The 21,877-nt window shown below is 47.8% G+C and overlaps 1 protein-coding gene across 3 annotated transcripts in view; it reads left to right on the forward strand.

Annotated features, from left to right (window-relative positions):
* dtnbp1b (dystrobrevin binding protein 1b) overlaps positions 1-21,877 on the forward strand; it is a 36,416-nt gene that overhangs the window by 1,331 nt on the left and 13,208 nt on the right. For 2 of the 3 annotated variants that reach the window (XM_076149765.1, XM_076149767.1), the window contains exon 1: positions 15,837-16,249. In XM_076149765.1, the coding sequence (XP_076005880.1) occupies positions 16,204-16,249 (46 nt within the window). In that variant the 5' untranslated portion in view covers positions 15,837-16,203. Of the gene's footprint in view, positions 1-11,039; positions 11,183-11,963; positions 12,072-15,836; positions 16,250-21,877 lie in introns of those variants that run through there. The other variant, XM_076149768.1, reaches the window with a different exon arrangement.

The raw sequence follows: 21,877 nt of genomic DNA on the forward strand, positions 1-21,877 counted from the left end.
GACATCACCGGCGTCATCACTGGCCAGAGCTGCCGAGCCTCTTCTAGCACAGATTATGTCATGATGTCCCATGCTGACAGAGGCGCTGCTGTTGTTGTTGTGTTAGGAGCTTTGGTTAGGGACGGCAGAAAGCCGTAGTGAGTCGCAACGAGTGAGGCAAAAGGGGGAAATCGATGATGATGACGATGGAAGGCCAGAGGGCAGGCAGCTCCTCTGACTGCGGAGTGAAGCAGTGATCAGTCTAAAGGAATCCAAGAATGACTCAATCGTCACCTGAAGACTGGACAACAGAAGCTGACATGGATCCACAGGATACGATGAAGAGGAGCCAGATGTTCTGCAGCTCTTTCGGCGTTGTGCAGGATCAGCAGCCTCGGTCGAGGAAAGCAGATGAAGAGTGGCCAAAGAAGGATTTAAGGAGACCTGTCGCAAAGTTTGTGGTGGAATCCATGCGACTGCAGCAGCAGCTGGACACGGACCAACCATCAGGCTCAGGCATGTTTTGGCCTCAGGAGTTGTGGCTGGCAATGACCAAATGTCTCTCCCTCCAGTGGCTCCCCCGTGTGTCCGACAGACAAACGGGCCAATCACAGGACGTGCAGTGGCCTCACAGCTCAGAAAGGACCAATGGGAGCTCTACAAGCACACACGTCGGAGGGAAAACTGAGGAAGCTTTGGCGGGACATGGCCCAGAGGATCTCCGAGGCAGAGCGGTTAGAAACGATCCACCAGCTGGCAGAGGAGTCTCTCAGTCCTGCTCCAGGTTGCCCAAATCCAGACCAGAGTCGGACGTGGCTCTGGCTCCGCTTGGCTCGGAGAAAGACATGTTCCTCAGGATCGAGCTGACGGACGTGAGGAAGGAAAGTGAAGATTTGTCGTACCGGGCAGAATGGAAGTTGTCAGAAAGAGCAGATGAGCTGGCAGAGGGGGTCTGGCTCTCACGAAGCCACAAACTGCTGGACTGACCCTGTAGAGATCTGGTTGCCTTTCAGATGACTAGTTTATGGGTTAGAACATAAGTAACTGATCATTGTAATCCTCTTTGTGATTCCTGATAAGTTTGAGTTTGCAGTGTTTGTCGGGAAGCCGCTGCATGTTGATTCAAACGGAAACGCAGCGACGGCTGCTCAGCTATCAAGAGACGCTGTTTTTAGAATCCAGCACAGTCGGTGATGTCAATGTTCGGGTTCTTTTTCCCCGTCTTTCCAGACCTCGGAGGAAATCTTATACTCGGCTGCTTCCGCGTGTGGGAGGACAGACTGAATACATTATGCGGTTCTGAATAAAGCGGCTTTGCATTTACAAACAAATACAAATCTGCACTTGTTGGTCTATTTTTATATTTAATACAATCACGATTAAAATGCAAATGCCGATGTTCTTCTGACATTTCTCTGTTCTCGTCTGTTTACTTGCAACAGATTTACACGGCTGATCACAGAGGGCAAAATAGGAGGATTTCTAGACGGATTTCCACCAGAATATAATGAAACGATATAAATGATTACAGCTCAGACTCTAATGATACATTTATTCATGTGGCGTTTTGCATTTAAAATGAAATTCAGGCGGCGGATTGAACATCTCAGGGGTCATGCGGGCGAGAGCGCGGGTAAGCGTTTATCCAGAGTGCAGTAAAGGTGTCTCCAAGTAGAGGAAGTAGACGGAGGTGCAGCTGCTCAGCACGTCTGTCAGCCTGCTGCACGGCAACACGGGACTGACTGAGCAATTAGCCCTGATAATAATTGTACATGAATGCTGCTATTATTTCTGCTTCTTGCATGCATGGCTGGCAGCTGATTTCAGCACGCATACACACATACACACCATTCATCTGCATACATAACAGGCTGATGATTTGCTAATGATTGTAACCGGATATACACACATGGACTGTAGAGCACAAGATGAGGGAGCTGAACATAAAGACATGCTAAAGGAAAAGTTTGGTCTGATAGAGAAGAAAACACACATAAACTGACTGATGTAAAGGTGGACATGTGTCATATTATAACAGAATAGGTCATGATTGATGTTTACTGAATGTTATTCTAATGGGAGCTTAGTTGGAACGCGCGTCGTTGTGCAATAACACACATTTGATTCAGAACCCAGAGGGCCGACATGAGTTTGATTCATGTTTGCCCCTCTGGGTTACGATAATAAATAAATGAAACTGATCCATGTGATTGGTAGAGATGAAACGCGTCACAGCGGCTCTGCGATGGGTTTTACGTAATATTTGGAAGGAAGTGGACTTCTGGGAGCTGAATCTGATATTTGTTGACCACCGTCTTGTCATAGAATTTGTTTACAATAAGGGAAAAGGTAACATAAAGGCGACCCTCTCTTTTTGAAACAACACGTTTGCAATTCTAAGTGTAATCGGTTGTAGAACATGAAGCATCAAACCACAGCACAGGAAGCAGATGTTGATGAGTGATGGCATCATCATCCTAAACGTCTGGATCTTCTGGCATTCTATCCTTGGCAGTACTGAACCGGATGCACACGTACAAGGCCATGCCCCTTCGTCTGTGTGCGTGTGTGTATGTGTGTGTTCACCTATGACTTATCCTGTCATTGTTCATGCATGCGTGTGTGTGTGTCTTTATCCCCGTTGAACTCATCTCGGGCTTGTTGAGACGCATTCACATCTGCCTGTGTCTCCCTCCTCTGGGTGAGCAGCTCGTAGCTCAGAGTACATGGAGTTCTCCGCCTGAGGGGGATTCTGACATCGCAAGTAGTGAGTTACCACCATTACAAACAGCATAGTGCTGAAGATCCACACGTTTTAGGTCGTTCAGCGAGTAAGACCTGACGTCGGTAAACGTGACGGGGGCACAATGACGCGGCGTCCTCTGGCGTTGTCCCGTCATCGCTGTGGGCGTGTTGCCACAGAGCCAGACTCTTCATCAGTTATCACCTGTGGCAGCCAACTGACAAACGGCTCCTCTTCCTCTGCATTTGCATAGGACGCACGGGCAGAGGCTGAAAGATAAACTGCCACCGGGAAGGGAGAAATAAAAAGGTTCAGATGATATCACACCAGTGAGGAGAAGAGAGAGGATGTGATGAATAAAACAATAAAGGGATGCATGACTGTTTAACAGTATCATAGTGACAAGAGGGCTCCTGTGTGGTGACGTCATACATATCCATCTCACTCAGTACGTTTCCTTTTACAAAGTTGTGTAATCAGGGTGTGTTGCTGACACTTTACCAACACTGATTCATACAGATTTCAGTCTAATTATGATTACATGACTTGTTATTAAAAAAAACAAAAAAACTGATTGGCTTCTAATTAGCATGTTGCAAGCTGAGTGATCTGCCAGCATGACATCGGCTCATATCAGCTCCTAATCAGGCTCTAAACACCATCGCTCAGTCAGAGGTCACTGCTCAACACAATCCTTTGTTTTAGGGGTTGAGATTTTCGATATTAACTTCCATACGTCTGCTTAACACACATTACATGTAAAGGCTCAATAGGCCATGTTATGGTACATGGTTCCATTGTTTCCAATATGTATGAGAGTGAGGAAGGCGGGTGGAATGTGGGCACGATCAATCACCGTCCTGCTGATGCGGTCGCTCGGGAAACGTCTCTCACTCGGGTGTGAAGTGTAAAATGTCCAGCGAGTGTCGGCGGTCACAGAAACGCCTTAATGCCTCAGCAGGACGAACGTGTCGCCGCCGGGCGGGCGGGCGGGCAAATCCATCCAACATCCAGCCGCTCCTTCAGTTTAGCTTTGCTGAAATACACAACACATTTTAAAACCTGCAAAAAAAAAAAGAAATTGGAAAGCTTTTGGACAAACATCAGTTGAATTCTCCAAAGGCGAGGGTTGAAACACAGCAGATAAAGTGAGGAACAGATTCTGCTGACTTAGAAAAAACACACAAAAAAAACAACTTTCATGCTTTTTTTCAAAGGGGGGAAAAGTGAAATCTCAGAGAGATAGCCGGGCGGTTTATCTCTAAAGGCAGCCAGGGTCCAGCCTGCAGAGCTGAAGGCTATTGGAAATCACTCCCCCAGTGTGTGTGTGTGTGTCCGTGCCACAAAGTCATTGTCGACATTTTTTCCTTCCCGTTATCTCAGCTCTTCCTCTCGCTTCAATCAGTGTAATCATTCCCCTTGTTAATTACCTCTTTACCCCGCAGAGGCAGACGGCCTGTGAGCAGAATAATGATTGGGTTTTGTTTTTGGAACGGGGCTGTGCTTGTGTTCCAAACCCGGGGACGGGACTTCAGATGCCTTAATCGATCTGTGGTGGGATCCTTGGCGTGGCGTCAAGTTAATTTTACTCTCCGTTCTATCTAACTGTTCCACCTCCCCCCCCCGGTCACCGATCGCAGAAAATCCAAGGTTGGACAGTGCTGGTCTGTGATGTAACCTGCTGGACTTTGATCCAGATTCGCCGCCACGTCATCAGCAACTTATGTAACAGAGAGTGGATGTGACGTCCCACCAAACGGCCTGTGAAGCTCTAGGATTCCTCTTTTCACTGATATAGGTACATCAAAGCAAGCGTCACTCCCACAGCATCAGCAAGGCCGTGAAACTGGTGCGAGGTGCAAAGGCACATGGGAAAAATCTACCAACGTCAACCTCCTGCCCCGCGGGTGAAATAAGACATCCGCTGTCATATCTCTGCCGTTTGATCTCCCCTCTCTCTCTCTCCTCTCTCTACGTGCCCCTGGTCCCTCTCAAGTCTGCCATCACTCACTCTCTTTCTTTGTTGCCTCCGCTTCTTTCCCATAGATCTGCAGCGTGCTGAATCAATTTAGAATGAGAGTCCTGTATCTAAGCGCGGGGCTGACGGGCCTGGAAACGGCGTAGCTGCATGTGATAAGCGTTAAAGCTGATTCAGCAGCACTCTCTCTCTCTCTCTCTCTCTACGTCACCTCGCCCCAGGACAGAGAGGGAGGAGAGATAGTCGTAATCACCACTGGGCCGGGGTCGAGCGAGGGTGTAGCAGCTGGTGGCCTCCGCTCCTGTTTAAACACTGTAAACACACTCTTATCTACGGATCATTAGCTCTGATGAAATCCTGCGACCCTTACGTTCTATTAAATGACCCCTAACTTACTCTTTATTGGACAAGTCTGTGTTGAGCCCTTTGGTCTGTAAATTGTGATATGTGAAGTTGGTTTACAAAAAAATCACGAGCCATATTTCTAATTGGGATCAGTCAACCGACACAAAGCATTTAGACAAACCATCTGTGTGACTTTAGTTCATACTAATGTGGTTTATAATATTGACTCCAGCCCAAAGAAAGAGGTTGACTCATTTCTTTCCTTTCCGTTATGTTCTGGGAAAGTCAACGTTCTCTACGTGGTTTAGACTGCGGTGGGCGTGTGTGTGTGTGTGCTGTGTGTGGGCGTGTGTACTGATGTGGTGTCTTGGCTCTGGTCCACATTGGCAGGCTTCCCAGAGAGTGACAGCTGCCAACTTTGCTGCCCATAGGCATGTGGACCCCAGAGCCTCGAGGCCACGTGTCCTCTAATGGCCTACTGTCACTGAACGCATCACCGCTCCTAATTTGTCAAATTAGGAGTTCCCTGTTTTATTCCCCTGCCTCCCATGAGCCTGAGTTTATAGCAGATAACGGGAAATAGGACATACAGGGAGTGGAATAATATCTATAATCAATTCAGTTCTGGAAGCCGTTGCTCGTCTTATCTTAACCCCTCGACTCCCACAAATGCAGCATCATCTGACATCTGTGCGTGAGGAGGCTCTCATACGGTTCAGGAGTGAGGGATGTAGGCAGCCACTGACTCCCAGAGGCTATTTATAGAACGCCGCATCTACGCTTCACCCTAATTGCACTTTCTTGTTTCTATCTTGATGCCACGTCACACATTATTTGCAACACAATGAAGTTTTTATACATAATGCATCCGTCCCTATACGTCCCTGTGTGCACCAGGCCTTCAACGTTAGTGTTGCCACGGTAATGTCCCTTCATTTCACTCATCCTGCCTTTCCACACGCTTTCCAAACTGTCCCGTCTTGAAACGAGGCTCCTACTCAGTGAGACCCGACGCTAAACTCTTATCGTGTCTCTCCTCACTGTCGTCGTGTTAAAGTTTCCTTTCTCCATTTCTGATGAGCTCAGGTTGTAGCTCTTACAAATGCACACCTGCCCTACATTCCACAGAGGGGACAGTGAGTGCTTTCTGACAGATGTGGACTAGGTTTCACTTTGGATCCGCTTGGACAGTCAGGAGGGCGTTTCTAGGTCAGTGAAACAGATGAGCGGCGGCTTAATCTCTAACGCACCGTCAACCTGAACCCTGTGTGTGTGAGAGAGGAAGAGAGAGGGGGCAATGGAGTGAGAGAAAGCATCAGAGAGAGAGAGAGAGAGGGAAATGCACTTTACTCAGGGGATTGGTGGTGTCTTGTCCTTGTTTCCCTGTTTCATCTCTTATTCATGGCTAAACCCTGACACTGCCGGTAAATGTTTAATTTTGTAAATGAAGGTCTCAGAACGAAGTCTATTTTTAGCCGGGGTGAAACCGTTAGCCGGGTTGTTTCCAGTGATGAGCGGCGCTGCTCCATAGTAACCTCTGGACATTGACTTTTAATCAGCCCCTTGCTTTTGTCCAGCTTCACCATTGGTCGTGGAAATGTACTGTGACACTGCACAATGTAGCTTTTGTTTATTTGAAATGCCACAGGTCAATATGCATTAAAAGTGCCAGCACAGACAAAAGACCCATGAATTATGTTTAACGACCTCCAATATAAAATGAAAACCTTGACGTTTCCTGGTTGTAAATGTTCCAATTACATTAGGAGAGCTTCTTCTGCAGGAATGTTCAACACAAGTGACTCAAGCCACACTTGACAAGAAATCATAAAACACTTTTATTCTGACCTTGGCTGCATGAACGCACACCGTACACTCAAAAACATCTAATGTGATTAATGCATTGAATATGATCTAGATTTGATGTGAGGACTCATGACAGTCATTACTTTTTAAGACAGCCGGTCCAGAGTTGACAGCCACGTGCACTGCTAATGTGTTTCTAAGAGCCCAGCCACCGGACCAGTCAGCCGTTACAGACTCCTATCAGCGCAAAAGCAAACATAAATGATCAAATCACAGGCATGATTAATCTAAATTAGAGGCCTGGTGTGAGTGTCTGTGTGTGCGTGTGAGAGAGAGTGAGAGAACTGAGTGGATGCTAACAGTTTTAGCTAAGCTATAGTGCCCTCATCAGGGATAAAAGTGTAAAAGTGAACAACCGAGTTCTGAAGGAGACAAATGAATGTGTGGATGCTCAGCAGTTACACCACTAGATGGCGCCATCAGTTCGTTTATAAAACGTTACAATAAGGAACAGAAACAACAGACTTGATTGCCAAAGATCTAATCCATGAGACATCACATTTACAGCTCATAGAATAGAAGAAATAAAGTTTGAAGCTATTGCTAAACTTTATATTGTATATTGAGGCAGTGTGACTTTACGACCCAAACTGAAAGAGCAGCAGAGCCAATTAAAATGTCTGTAAATGAATGGTGTTTTCATACACAAGTGGCACATTTCCTCACTCCTCTTATCACAGCCAGTATTGTCAGGGATTTGACCCAAAACGTATAGTTAGTATATTGGAAAGCAATGTAAATGACAGCATATTGATCAGGTGGCATTTCTCCTCTGAATCTGTGAGCTCAGGACAAAACTTGGACTAGATTGTGTGAAGTCGTATGTATGACGAACACCATGTTGTGCAGAGGTGAGGCGGCTCCATGCTGCTGTGTGTGTGTGTGTGTGTGTGTGTGTGTGTGTGTGTGTGTGTGTGTCTCTGATACGCAGTGTGTGTCTGATACGCTGATCTGCCTCACAGAGAGCCTGAGGGCCTCCCGTCTCACTTTTTCTTCCTCCCTTGCTTTCTTTCTCTCTTCCTTCTCATCATGTTGCTCACACACTCTGCTGGATTCTGTCAAATAACCTGATCTCTCCGTCTTGCCGGCACAAACACTCCTTCCCCCGTTCTAATCTCCCCGGCTTTGAACGCTGTCGTGGTTCCATCTGACTGAGCGATTCTTCACACGGCTTCTCCGGGCGGATGGCAATCGGGGGAGAGGAGTCGACGTCGTCATGCAGTGGTGACGCAGCTGTTTGTAGGGACTGGAGGAGTGAGGGGGGAAACTGTGGCCCTGTGGATGTGTCTTCCTTTTTGGGCCTTCAATGGGAGCTGTTTCACTTTCATTAGACACGGTTTAACACTTGCTCTCCCTGCTGTGATGTGTCCCACTGGCATCATGGGACTCATACCTGGAATTCCCAGATCGGCACTTACTCTTGAGAAGTGACTCAGATCAAAACCAGTCCCTTACAGGCCTCAGTTAGGGATCAAAAACAAAAGAGGAAAGCATCACAGTCAAAAGAATAAAACAGTAGATGGTGTCCTGGGATCTACTTGGAACGATTATCAAAAGAGCCTGGCGGAAATCGGCTCCAACTGTCTCTGAGGAGTGAAGGCACAAAGCCTCTAGATGCGGGACGTTTGTCTAAACAGCAGCATGTGATGGACACCAGATCTCTCTCTCTCTCTCTCTCTCTCTGTGTCTCATCACAGGCCAAGTATGTGAAACGTGTTTAAGTCAGAGGAAAACGTCTCGTCTTCTTCCAGTTTGGGAAGTGAAGGCCTCGATGCGACCTGTGTGTGTAAGATTTCCTTAACTCTATCCCAGCATGTGCCTGGCATATGTCTGAGACGGGAGAGGATGGGAAGTTTTCAGACGTGATCGACTGAAGGACGAGCAGCTGTGCCCACAACAGAGCTGAGCTGTGGGCGCTCGGGGCTCATCTTTATCTAATCCTCTTTCTTTTTTTGTTATGAACGAGCTGCCGGCAAGTTTTGAATGATTCCCCTCTGCGTCTTCCCACACTCCTCTCTCTCTCTCTCTCTCTCTCTCTCGAAATTTGTGTCCTCAGCCGCTCGGTGTCGGAGCGAAACAACATCTGCGTTCCATCCTCTGGCACCGTCGACGTCTCTTTGAAAGTTTTTGACTGAACGCAGCTGTCGGCGGGTATCGTTCATTAGTCGTCTAAAGAAATGTGTAACAGTTTAAAGGTTGAGCCGTTCGTCAGCGGCGGTGATGCCGGTTTGGAACACAGCAGGCCCGGGTGATTGAGAGCAGGAGGAGGAGGAGGAGGAGGAGGAGGACGATGATGACGATGATGACGACGTCCCCACAATGCTGCTGCTACTTTGCTCTCCTCACACTAGAGGGCACCTGGACAGCACACACACGTCAGCATCCAGCAACACTCTGATTTCACTTTTCTGTCAATATAAACACAGATATTTACGACTATTACCCCCCGATACAAAAGATTGATCATACTCCTGTAATCCTGGTCCCCAAACTGGTGGTAATTCCTGTCAAGTGTGTGTCCCACAGCTGAAACACTCCCTTGCGAGGACCAATGAAGAAAATTTTGATACGAAGTAATTAATTGGGTCCAAGTTTAGCGGGCTTATCGTCAGTAGGCTTTGTGTTTCGGAAGCGTTAAATTGAGCAGCGGCACCTCAGAGGCTTAATTTTCACCCGGTGCAACGAGCTGTACCACGGCAGTAATTATTAAATCCCTCTTCTTCTTTTTTCTCCCTCCCTGTCTGCCGCCCCTTTGAAGGTCGAGCTTTTAAAGAAAGAGCACAGTTTTGTCTCCCTTAATTTATGTTTGTGGATTCAGGTTTTCATCAGCGGGTTTGGACCGAGCCTGAACTGAAGCTTCTGCATTTTACATGAGCTGCTGTCCTCCTGCTCTTTTAAGCGTTTCCCTATAAAGTTCAAACGTCTATATCTTGTCGTCGGCCTTCTCTAGAGGCGACGCTGACTTGGCAGCAGCCCTGTGTGGAAAGATGGAGCCACCTTTCCACGCCGTTTGCTCATATTTCCACGTTAATGATGTTTGATCTGCCGCACCATGGCAGCTCCTCATCCAAACAAAGTGTTAATGTTTATCAAAGCATGCCAGGCTAATTACTCTCTGCTAACACTTTGCACCCATTATTCCATGAGATGTTGATAAGAGGGTGAGTGATAATGAGACAGGAGGAGGAGGAGAAAGGAATGATGAAGCAGTAAGAGAAGGTGTATGCAGGAAAAACTACTCTTCCTTTAAGAGAAGGTGTGTGTGTGTGTGTGTGTGTGTGTGTGTGTGTGTGTGTGTGTGTGTGTGTGTGTGTGTGTGTGTGTGTGTGTGTGTGTGTGTGTGTGTGTGTGTGTGTGTGTGTGTGTGTGTGTGTGTGTGTGTGTGTGAGTGACCTTGCCTCCACTTGTGTTCTTCTCCTGACCAACGTAAGTGGTGTGTGTTGAGAGGACTCTGAGTCACCCTTCAACACTAATCAGAATGGCAATAACGGGGAGTCACCTGCTTGGTCCTTGTTGACAGTTTCTAGTAAACAATCTCTGGGTAAATAATCCTACGCTACATTTCTGAGAAATAACCTCTGCTGTCCTGACGGGCTCATCAAACCTTGCCCCCCTCCCCTCCCTTGTTCCCCCATCAGCCACTGCCTCACTTTCAACGGAGACAACGGAGGCTGCTGATTAACATGGGAGCCATATTGCCTCCGTAATGACTCCTGAGTCTCTGTCTCCTTCAGTTGGCTGGTGTAACAACAGATGGCCCCCACAGGTGGAATCCAGAGACACACACTGTGCCTGTGACAACTTGGAAGTGTGTGTGTGTATGAGCTGGTCTTTATCTGTGCGTCTGTGTTAAGACTCTGTGTTCTGTCTCTTCCAATGATTTCTCCTTGCTGTAAATAAGAATGTGCTCACAGCCAGTCTGGTTACATAAGGCTCTAAAGAAGTGTGTGCGTGTGTGTGTATTGAGAGTTTGGATTGTTGAGGATCATACATTGTAAAGTGTGTGCCTGTGCGCTTTACAGCTGTGTTACAGTGTCTTTTGGAGGATTCTATCTTCTGTCAGCATCAGATGTGAGCGAGCAGGTTTCTCGCTCTCTGTCTTAATCATTTACTCCGGCTCTCTTACAGGCAGGAGCGGCTGCAGCTGCTGCACAACGTATTGTCCCAGCCCGCCGGCACTTATCCTCCACCAACCCAGGCTGCCGATGACGGACCAGAGATGAGAGATGCCTGCCGCCGCTCTGGCACGCCGGCGCCTTAGATGCACTCCTGTATGTACACAGATGCACAAACGCAGCGCAAATGTAAATGCTGTTAGTAAGAGAGCAGATTCAGAGATTTTTAGAACCTGTGTTGACATTTTGACAGAGACGCACAGACACATACTGTATATCAAGTAGTAGAATAGTCTGGGATGTAAACTGAACTGCCAAGTCTATTCCGGCTCTTCTTCCTGGATGGATCCATGCCCCGCAGCCCCTGACAACCTTCCACGCATCCACGCTTCCATGTAAGCCCTTTGTTTTGACTTGTCTGGCAGTAAGACACCCAGGGACCATGAACCAGCATAAAACCATCTATATTTTTGTTGCGATGTCAACAAAATCATGATACAGCAGGGAAAAAAAGGGTAAATAAAGAGAACCGCCTGAGGTGTAGAGTTGCCTGGCAACAACTTTCCACCTTTTGTGCGAGTTGGCCTTCATCAGCTTGCGACGGAGACATTTAGAAACTCTCCAGCACGGCACCGGCCTTGGAGAGAGGGAATTGAGAATCCAATAGAAGACGAGTACCTCCCTAAGTTAACTACATGGTTTGGCCAACATGGGCAAGTGAAAAGGCAGAAGAAGGACATGGACAAATAACACACATCACACACACAACCTCCCTGAACCAATCAGAAGCCACTGTGGAGACTCCTATATTAAAACTAAACCTCACATTCTCGATAACCATTTACCATTTGGTCTTTGTATTACCCCTTTGCAGGACTGATTGTTGTAGCACCTCTGGTAGATTCGGACTGCAGTAACAACCTGATGCTTTTTTCAGGCCGGTTGCAGACTCCACCTACAGACGCAGCTGCAAAAAGCTCTTTTTAACGAACGGCCTCGGAAACGCCGGACACCTGGGAGACGAGAAACTGGGTATTGTTGTCAGGTGAGTCATCACAACAGCAACAATAAGAATAAGAATGAATACTCCATGTGGATCTGAGATGGGTTATTGGGAAATGTAAACTGTGTACAGTAAGTTTGCTTACTGTAAAGGTAATGGAATACTGACAATACTGAAACTGTGATGTCGTTTTGAGAGTAATGTAGTTCTGGTTCAAGCCACATCAACAAGCTCTCTCCAGAACTGAACTCGTTCCTGTCTGAACCTCATCTGGGCCTCTAAAGCTTCCCGCCCGCGTTTCACCGCGACAAATATTCACAGCGGGCAGCGATCCAATCAAATTACAGTCACGCAGCGCCGTGTGTTTTATGTTCTGTGGTTAACGGCTCCAGTGAAACACTCTGGGGCGGTTAAGTGTGTTGTTCAAGGGCACCTCAGTGGAAGTTGATGAGGGGCGGTAAAACTATAATTCTTCAACTTTCTCAAAACCACATTTTTCTAAGCCCTTCCGGGGGAATCAAAGCAGCGGCCTTTTCCCTCGTAAATTCACCTCCGGCTTTCAAGCCCGGGCGGTGCTGGTTTACACTTACTTTGTTATAAAACGCCAACACTGCCAGCTGTAGCCTTAGCATGATGCTGCTCCAATCAGGAGTGCAGACACAAGCGTGCAGGCATGAGTAGACGTTAGGATGAGGATGAAGATTATTCTCCATACTTGGTCCATCCTCTTTTGTCTCCCAATGCCAGGCCAGAGGACGGAGGAGAGGAATCTGAGCGTCTCTGTACACGTTGAGGACATTTTGTTCATCAGGCGTTTTTGCCTCGGAGGCGTTTCGTTTTTTTTTTGAAAGTTGAAAAGTTTAGGGCTAGCTTGGATCATTTGGCAGGTTTCTGTGTAGATTACATAAGAATGGATAGCAGGATGTCAGTTTCCAAGGCAACTGTGTTTTTTTTTTCCCTTCCTTTCTTTCTTTCATTCTACTCATTCTCATCCGTCGGTACCCTCGACAGCCTCTGTCAGTGGAAGCCTCGCTCCCTTTCTAAGCTTTAGGAATCGTGGCTAAGTGTCAGATGCAACACTTGTATAACAAAAGCTTTGTTTCTGTCAACTGCCTGTGCCCGGAGAGAAGAAGAAGAAGACGTGAAAATACCGAAGTGATGATGTATTTGGTCGGTAAATGGTGGACACAATGTGATGAAGAAGGAGAGAGAAAAAGAGATTTTAGCTCGCCCTCCTGTTTAGATACACAAATCTTAGAGTGTGTGTGTGTGTGTGTGTGTGTGTGTGTGTGTGTGTGTGTGTGTGTGTGTGTGTGTGTGTGTGTGTGTGTGTGTGTGTGTGTGTGTGTGTGTGTGTGTGTGTGTGTGTGTGTGTGTGTGTGTGTGTGTGTGTGTGTGTGTGGTGCTGTTGCTCTCCCACTTTGTGTGCTGGCCCTGATCAATATTATGGGCTGTTTGCTTACTGCTGCAAAACCCTCTACCTGCCAAACCCTCTGGAATGATGCTTTATAAGATTTCTATCACTGTGTGGGCCTTTTTTTTCCAAACAGAGATCTGGACTCAGCAAATAGAAGCTAACAAGGAAAATGATGACAAATGTGTTCAGCAACTGTGTTAAATGTCTCCACTCAGCAACGGCTTCAGATTTCAAACTCCACGTCTCGCCCTTATGCTGTTCCTGCAGCACGAGGTCATTATTTAACGCTTTTCTGATGCTACTTGATACGTGAGACGGAGGTCAAGCGTGACTGCGGAGGAGCTGTCTGAACCTTTGGAGAGAGGGAGAGGCGTTGTTTGTGCACGATTGACAGTGAAGTATGAGAGGATTCTTCCCGGCGCTCCCAAGTTTACGTGTCGAGGCTCCAATCCCGAGTCAGGCTGCATTTTAAACAGCCTAATGTGCTGCGAGGTGCGACTAGGCGGGACGATCCATCTCAGATCACCGTAATGAGCTGATATGAAAGGTGACTCTCCTGGGAAATTAGCTCCAGTCTCCACCCTTAATTGTCAGACACAAGCTTAGGCGGAATTCTATCAGCGTGTGTGTGAGTGTGTTGCTCCGCCGCCACTGTCTCTGAAATCTGATTTTGATATGCGAGGATTCATCTACATGTTTAAGGTAGAGGAGCGCTTTGAGGTTCAACTGTCTCCCGTTCACATCCTGAGCGGCTGGAGGATCGGCGGATTCCTTTCCAGCCAAAGGCCTTATCCATAGTCAATGGTAAGGGAGCTGTGGATAAAGTGACACAGCCAGAAGTTGCACACACACACACACACACACCATTCCTCAATTAATTTACCAAATTCTCGCAAGTCTCTGCAAGATTTATCAGCATGAACGTTTTGGGCCTAAACTGCTGCTGAAGTCTGGTTTGTGATCGGTCCTATAGATCTGAGTATTGATCAGGTTTGTTAAGTTCTGGGAGGGTTTGGCCTACAGACTTCAGGAAAAATCAGGTGGGACTTTTGCTCCGATCCCTCCATTCCAAACGTTTCCGAGTTTTAAAGCCAGGGAGCGAGGAGGAGGAGGAGGATTAGGTCTGGACTGTGAGCGTATGGAAGTCTCCTCTCTGTACGCCCCATAGAAGTCTGATCTATAGGCCTCATCATGCACACGTCCACCCTGAATGTCCAGCCAGTGCGCTTAACACCCCCCACCACACACACACACACACTCACAGGCCGTTCTGTGCCACAGCTATAATCACCCGTAGCTAATTAAGGAGCTTATGATATTTCCGTGTGGCCCCCTGCTGTGTGCAGCTGGATGAACCCTCTGACTGCCGCCTCTTTATTTTCTCCACAGTTTGGTCCTTCAGGCGTTTATGGCTCTGATGTGTCACAAGGACGAAGGCTAGAGTTGACATTATGGGAATTTCGTGTGTGTGTGTGTGTGTGTGTGTGTGTGTAAGCTTGAGGGTTTGACACACGACCTCGTACGTCTTTGCTTGTGCTCTGCCCGCTTATAGAATCCATACGTGAAACGCCCCAAAGTGCTGGTTTCTGTCAGCCGTGTTGGGGAAAGATGGGGCCTTTCAGAGGAAGGGGGGGGGGGGGGGCGGAGCTAGTGAAGGACACGAGTGAAGGAGACTAGGGGCTAGGTGAAACTGTGATGCTCCTCATGGCATCATTCTAATGAGGGTGATTATGTCCCACCCTCAGGCACTGCAGCCGCCAGAGTGGGAATCTTTTTTGGCAAAGAGCTGTGTGTGTGTGCTTGTGTGTGTATGTGTGTGTGCAGGGGAGCAGACAGAGAGTAGCCTGACCTTTTGGAAGTAATCCCAAATTGTTGCTGTTTATCGGTCCCCCTGCTCGGCCACATCAACACCCTGAGCTCTGTTTAGTTTCCCTCCGTCTCGTCTTTATGAGGACAGTTTCAACCAATAAATAATAAGTCGCACCCAAACTGCAAACGGTGTGAAGTGTGAGAGAGCAGGTTGACATTTAGGAGTGAATGTTCAGCGATGAGAGGTGAGCCTGGCTGTGGGTTACACACACACACACACTCACACACACTTAAACACACAGACTGAACTGAAACGACAAAGTTAAATGAGATCATGTCCATTAAAATGCATCATATGAGAGGTGGTGTCGCTTCTGTTCCTCTTTCCTATCACACACAAACACACACACACACACTCTCTCGTCTGCGCCTCTCACTTCCCTTCCCCCTTGACACACACATTCTCCCCCGCCCCCCCTCACTCAGCAGTGGTACGCTCCACTCGTCCCTCGCCCTCTCTCTCTCGCCCTCTCTCTCTCTCTCTCGCCCTCCCTCTCTCTCCCCACCTCATCACGCCAGAGCGAGATACCGGTGCGGCGTCGGGATCCATACACTCACCCACCAAACAGACACACGTGTGTTTCCAAGAGAACGTTCCAAATCGTGCGTGCGCGACCGTTGTGCGTGCGCGTGTGTGTGTATGCGCACGTGTGTGTGGTTGTGGAGTCGAGCTGCATGAGAATGTGTGTGTGCGGAGCATCTCTTGTACGCGGCGGCAGCATGCGTGCGGAGTGAGAGGCAGCGGGAGGATGAGCGGCGGGCAGGTGCTGTTGTGATCTCTGGAGTTTTTGGTGTCGGTGTCGTCGGCGTCGTCGCTGCGTTCTCCTCTTCCTCCTCTTCCTCCCCTGCCGCACGGTGATCGCGTGAGGGCGAAGAGAAGCAGCTGGGATGTCCACCTCTCCCGGTGCAACAGACGGAAGCCAGAGGAACTCGTGTAAGTGACCTTGTTCACACTGAATGGGAGAGGTGGTGCGTGTGTGTGCGGGAGTGTGTGTGTGGGTTTCGCCATGTGGATCAAGATCAAGTTGTATTTTGCGGTTGTGTTTGGATACAATTATACTTTAAATATAAGACGCGTTACAGGCAAAGCGATGTCAAATACAGGAGGAAGAGTGTGTGTGAGAGATGGAAGGAGAGCTGGTGGAGGTGTGTAAGTGGGAGAGAGTGGTTGCATGCTAGAGTGTGTTTACATATTCCCCGGAGTCGTGCTGCACATCCATCGATCCCATAGTATCACTCAGGACTCAAGAGTAGTAGTACACACACACTGATGAGTACTGATGAGTAAGATGCGTGTGTGTGTGGTGGTGCTACAATGTTTGATTGCACAGTATCAGTTGTTTAGTGGGTACAAGTGTGTGGGACTCGTACGCAGTTTTAATGCTGGCCTTGAGCCGCACACACACGCACACACCCACGGAATGGTTGTTGTAGTGTATGTGGGTGATTGATAAAATGATGTGACTCATTTTGACTCATCCGACAGCTCATCGAGTACACACACACACATGCTAACACACACACACACACACAAGCTGCCTTGACTGAGGCATAGATCACATCTGGGTCTCACTTTATTGCTCTCATTATTATTTCCCCCTCCCCCTCCTCTATCTTTTCTTTCCATCCCCCTTTTATAGCCACAATGTTATTCACTGACCACCCTTGTGTGTGTGTAAGTGACCTGGAAGAACTTGTGTGTGTGTGCATTAATGATCACTCTCCGACACACTGGATACTGTTTTTGTCGTAGATGTGTGGAACGGTTTGACTTATGGATTGAGTGTAACGTGATAACACAAGCTTATTGTTGTGTATCCGCGGTCTGACTGTAGTTCCCTCAGCTGCTGGGCTCCGTCACACGGCCCCGTCCTTCCCTCTGTCCAGGCTCATCCATCACATTAGCTCCTTATAGGACGCAGCAAAGGGGAAAACACTCGCCGCAGGCTGCGATCGCTGCTTTACCAACTATAAGGTTACATCAGTAAATACAAGAGGAGGAGGAAACAAAGGAGGAGAGGGATCAATGCAGGAGTACAAGAAGGTTCAGTATCCATGTTAGGAGATGGATTGTCCCGCCTCGGTGCCACAGGAGCAATGATAATAATAATAGACTATGATAGGAGGCGTATTAAAGCATATTTTCATTAAAACCACAGTAATGGATACTTACATGCAGGACAGTTTGCCTTACAAAACCATGCAGAGGAGGATTGTGGTCATAAAAAGCTTTAAGATGTGATCAAAGAATCCCCAAGGCTCTTAAACTCATACAAACCCCGTTGATGTAACATTGGTTCAAAAGTTGAATGTGTAGGTGGCAGGAGGGTGTGTGTGTGTGTGTGTGTGTGTGTGTGTGTGTTGAATCCCTGTGTTGAAGCTCCCTCTCTGTTAGTTTGTGTCCTCTGTCTATAACAGCAGGGACCTGCCACTGAGACGGATGTGCTGTGTCATCATTTCTCCTGACAAACGATTGCTTGCTTCACCTCTCCTCTTCCTCGCCGCTGCTCCTCCTTCTGCCTCTCTCCCTCACCTCTCTCTCTCTCTCTCTCTCTCTTTCACGGCTGGCTGCAGTGCACACATCTGCTCCGTGTCGTCCTCCCCCCCCCCCCGTCTGATTTATCTGGCTTTACATGAAACTTTAATTGCATGTAAATCAAAGCGCCGCAAACGTGATTAGTCTTTTGTGCTGCTTTAATGAGCGGGGTCTGGATATTGAAATATGCCACACTGTTAGACCCCTGCACCGTCACTCAGCTGCTGAGGCTGCAAGCTGTGTTTTCTTCTGGAATAACTAATATTTCCATGATTTAACGTTTAAGTGTGCTTTCTTTCAACTGGAACTCTGTTAAATCCATCTATTGGGACATATTAGACAGATTCCCATGTTCTTATCTTCATCCAAGGGTCTGTTTGGAAACCTTTGTCATTCTTTCCTGCAGCACCACTGGTCACACCGAGTGAAAACACAGTGCTTTAGTTGCTGTCTCTTTAAGCCGTCTTGCCAGCTGGAAACACCTATGGAGTGTGACCCCGTAGGTCCCCTTAAACAGCACTCATGACAACATATTTGTACGTCCATGTGACGGAACAAAGGCCTTTTATTGTGCTTATCATATTCAAACATTGTTACATAGCGTGTAAACACTGGGTGTAAACACAATCTCTGTGTGTGTGTGTGGCAGATGTATCTTAATGTCTTTGTTTCCATGGAGGCCACGCTCTCTAGTCATTAAGAACACAACATGATGTTCAGTGTTATTGGAGGTGAAGTGAAGGTGAGCGCCTCCCTTGGTTTCCTCGCAGCACTCGGTGCTTTTATCACCTTGGTGTTCCACAGTGAGAGCACTTAGATCTGTGTTTACATCAAGTGTGAAGGTTCATTTAATGCACGCAGCCACGGAAATAGGCACACACCTTGACGCAGGATGCAGCCAAAGCATACACACGTGCATAAATCATGGTGTCGTTCCTCAGTGTGATGAGGCTTGAGCGTGTTATGGCCTCGTCCAATCAGTGAGAGAGGAGTCTTTCATTTGAATTTTAAAAAAAAGGGAAAACCTAACTCATCCCTTCATTCACTTTACTTTCCCATTAAAGCAGCATGTTATCTGTTTGGTATAAAGCACGCTTAGTGGTTCATCTAACACAACAGCTGGAGGGCGTCTATCAGTAGCCATGGAGACGGAGAGAGAGTGGAGTCTTCCACATTGTTCAAAGTAGCGCCCCCCCCCTCAGGTGTGTCTATCCCTTCTTCACCCCTCTCCTTCCTACCTTTTTAAATTCCATCCTCGTCCCCTCCAGTCTCCGTTCCAAACAGTGTCCACCTTGGTGTCCTCCTGGGTGTCCCCCCGTTCGTACAGGTGCTGAATCCTGAACACGTGTGCCGCCTCCCCTTGTGACACCCAACCTGTCAGCCGTACACCGCCCGGATTTCCTCACAGCTGTCAAAAGTCGTCTTTGTTGCATCAGATTAGGTGTTGGCGAGGACTAGAAGGAGACAGAAAGAGACGGGACAAAGGCAGAGACCGGGCGTGAACAGAGGGTGTTAGAGAGAGGAGAGGGACGATTTTGGATTAAAGGGTGATGGGGAGGAATGAATGGAGGAGATAAGGAGGAGAAGAATGACGAGGGGGGGAAACGACAGGCGGACAATAAAGTAGGGAAAGCCGAGAAGATAACAGGTGGAGAGCGAGCGAGGAGAGGACGGGAGAATAATGAAGAGAGCTCACCGGTAAAGAGGAGCAATTTAAAAAAAAACGACGGAGCCAAACCAAAAAGCACATTACCGTTAATGAAAAAGAATAATAAAGAGGAGGGGGAGAGAGAGAGAGAGAGAGAGAGAGAGAGGCCTCCAACGCTATCTGGAAGTCTGCTAATTGGTGGGTTTGGTGTGTGGGGAGGTTGCGTGGAGACCGCAGGCTCTCTCTCTCCCTCCCTCTCTCTCTCTCTGCTATCTAGGAACACAGTGGGGTGGGATGTTTTGTTCCCTTTTTTAAAATTAGTGACGGTATAGAAATCAGAGGTGGGGGGGTCGGGGGGGGGACTGCGGACCTTTTCATAGTTGGTGACATAATTATCTCAGCTGGTACGTAAATTCAGATGCAAATGAAGACGGTGATTGCTCTTTTGTTTTCTCTCATTCTCAGCTTTTTGGGAACACGGTTCATAGGCGTTGTAGAGTCTGAGTATTAAATTACGTGTATGACTTTCTGTCTTCACACAAACCTTCATATGGCTAATTTGGTCAATCTCTTAGATCGGCCCCGGGCAGCCCACCACAGCAGATTATAGGGATAAATGAGGCTCTGATCTGGGCAAGGAGGAGAGAGTAAAGGCTTGGACCGATGCACCGGGAGCCTAATGATTGTAATTAAATGGACAGTCAGGATCGCTGTATAATTTCACGATCAGCTCAGAGTTATGGTAGTTGCTGTTGCATTCGTGCACGGTCGGGAATCTTAACATCTCCAATATCTTCCCTCTGCCACCGCCTCATCCAAAATGAATCTGATCTAGTCAGCGTGTTAGTTCACACGCGCTTCAGACCTGCATTTGCTTTCCCTGTGTGATGGGCTGTATCTCAGCAGGTGGGCTATCCTCCTTCCTCCTCCCGCTCCTCAGAGAGAGAGAGGGGGGAGAAAGAGAGAGAGACGGAAAGGATGGAGAGAAAAGGAATGGTGTGGCCAGGAAACCAGCCTTGCTCTAATTGGAAACATGCTTGAACAGAACAGTATTTACAGTAGTCAGGTTGTGTGTGTGTGTGTGTGTCGTCCAGCGTACCTGTGTATGTGTGTGTACACCTGTGTTTCTGCTGTAGGCACAGTAATATGTGCTTGTGCGTGCTTGTTTGCATGCTGAGGCCATCGCTGGTTGTTAATCTCACTTCCCGGCCTCCTATAGCTCCGCCCCTCCCTCCCTCCCTCCCTGCGTCCTCCAACCGGCCGCCTTTATATAAGGGAGTGACTGGGGGTCAGGCGCGGACAGACGCACCCCCTTCAAGGACCTCTGGGTCGCTCTGCAGTCATGGAGCACATTTGTCTCTCCTCTCCCTGCCGCAGCGAAGGATGGATGAGTTTGTGGAAGGTCACTGTGTGTGTGTGTGTGTGTGTGTGTGTGTGTGTGTGTGTGTGTGTGTGTGTGTGTGTGTGTGTGTCTGCATCCATGTTCAGTGGTTAGAAAATGTAATGAAGCCATCAGATGTGTCTTTGTGTTTGATTACAGAGGCTCATCTGATCTGAAGCAGGTTAATTACTCCTTTTAGCACTAATTAACCTCCGCTCACTGTTTCCTCTAGCTCAGCACACACATCTGTTTTACTTATCTGTCCATATTTCTTGAAGTTATTACGCTAAACATCTGGAATCTCATTGTCCTTAAACAAACATTTTCTTTGGGGAAGTAGTTTTCTTGCATTAATCTAACCTCTGCTCAGCTCCAGATGACAGATGGACTCCAGGAAGCTCTCCAGTCTTATTTCCCCAACACAGTTTTGTATTAGTTTAGCCTAAATGGCCGTAAAGCTCTGCAGGCCCCTCGCTGCACGCTTGGGCTGAGGGGATTGGGGTTTTGTGTGAGCGGTGTGACGTGCCTTGTTTGTTCACTGTGTTATCAAGAGCGAGTTTATTCCTCTCATAAAGGTCACACCACCTTTGACGAGTAATTCATTTAGACGGCCAACAAATCCTCCTGAGAGGTCGCAGACTTTCTCCTCTACACACTCAAAACCTACAGCGGGAAGAAGGGGATGTTTTCTACCGTGCTCATAGCTGTGTCTTCTCAGGTTTGTCAATTTCACTGTGGCTGAGGTGTGTGTGTGTGTGTGTGTGGCATACACACAAACAAAGACAGGGCAGGACAGGTTGCAGTGGGGGGAGGGGAAGCTTTCCCGCAGCGCACCAGGTATCTCTGTGTGGTCGCATTCAACAAAACAACAGATGGATTGACAACACAGGCTCCTGCCAAGGCAGGGTTGTGTTGCTAAAACAAACTCGCCTTGAGAAAAGGAAACACACACAGACACACAATACCTGAAATCACTGCAGGCGTTTTGCTTTGCTGT

Source organism: Genypterus blacodes, unplaced genomic scaffold, assembly GCF_046128005.1.
Source record: "Genypterus blacodes isolate CSIRO-AG114 ecotype Tasmania unplaced genomic scaffold, CSIRO-AGI_Gbla_v1 ptg000048l_1, whole genome shotgun sequence".
NCBI lineage: Eukaryota > Metazoa > Chordata > Actinopteri > Ophidiiformes > Ophidiidae > Genypterus > Genypterus blacodes.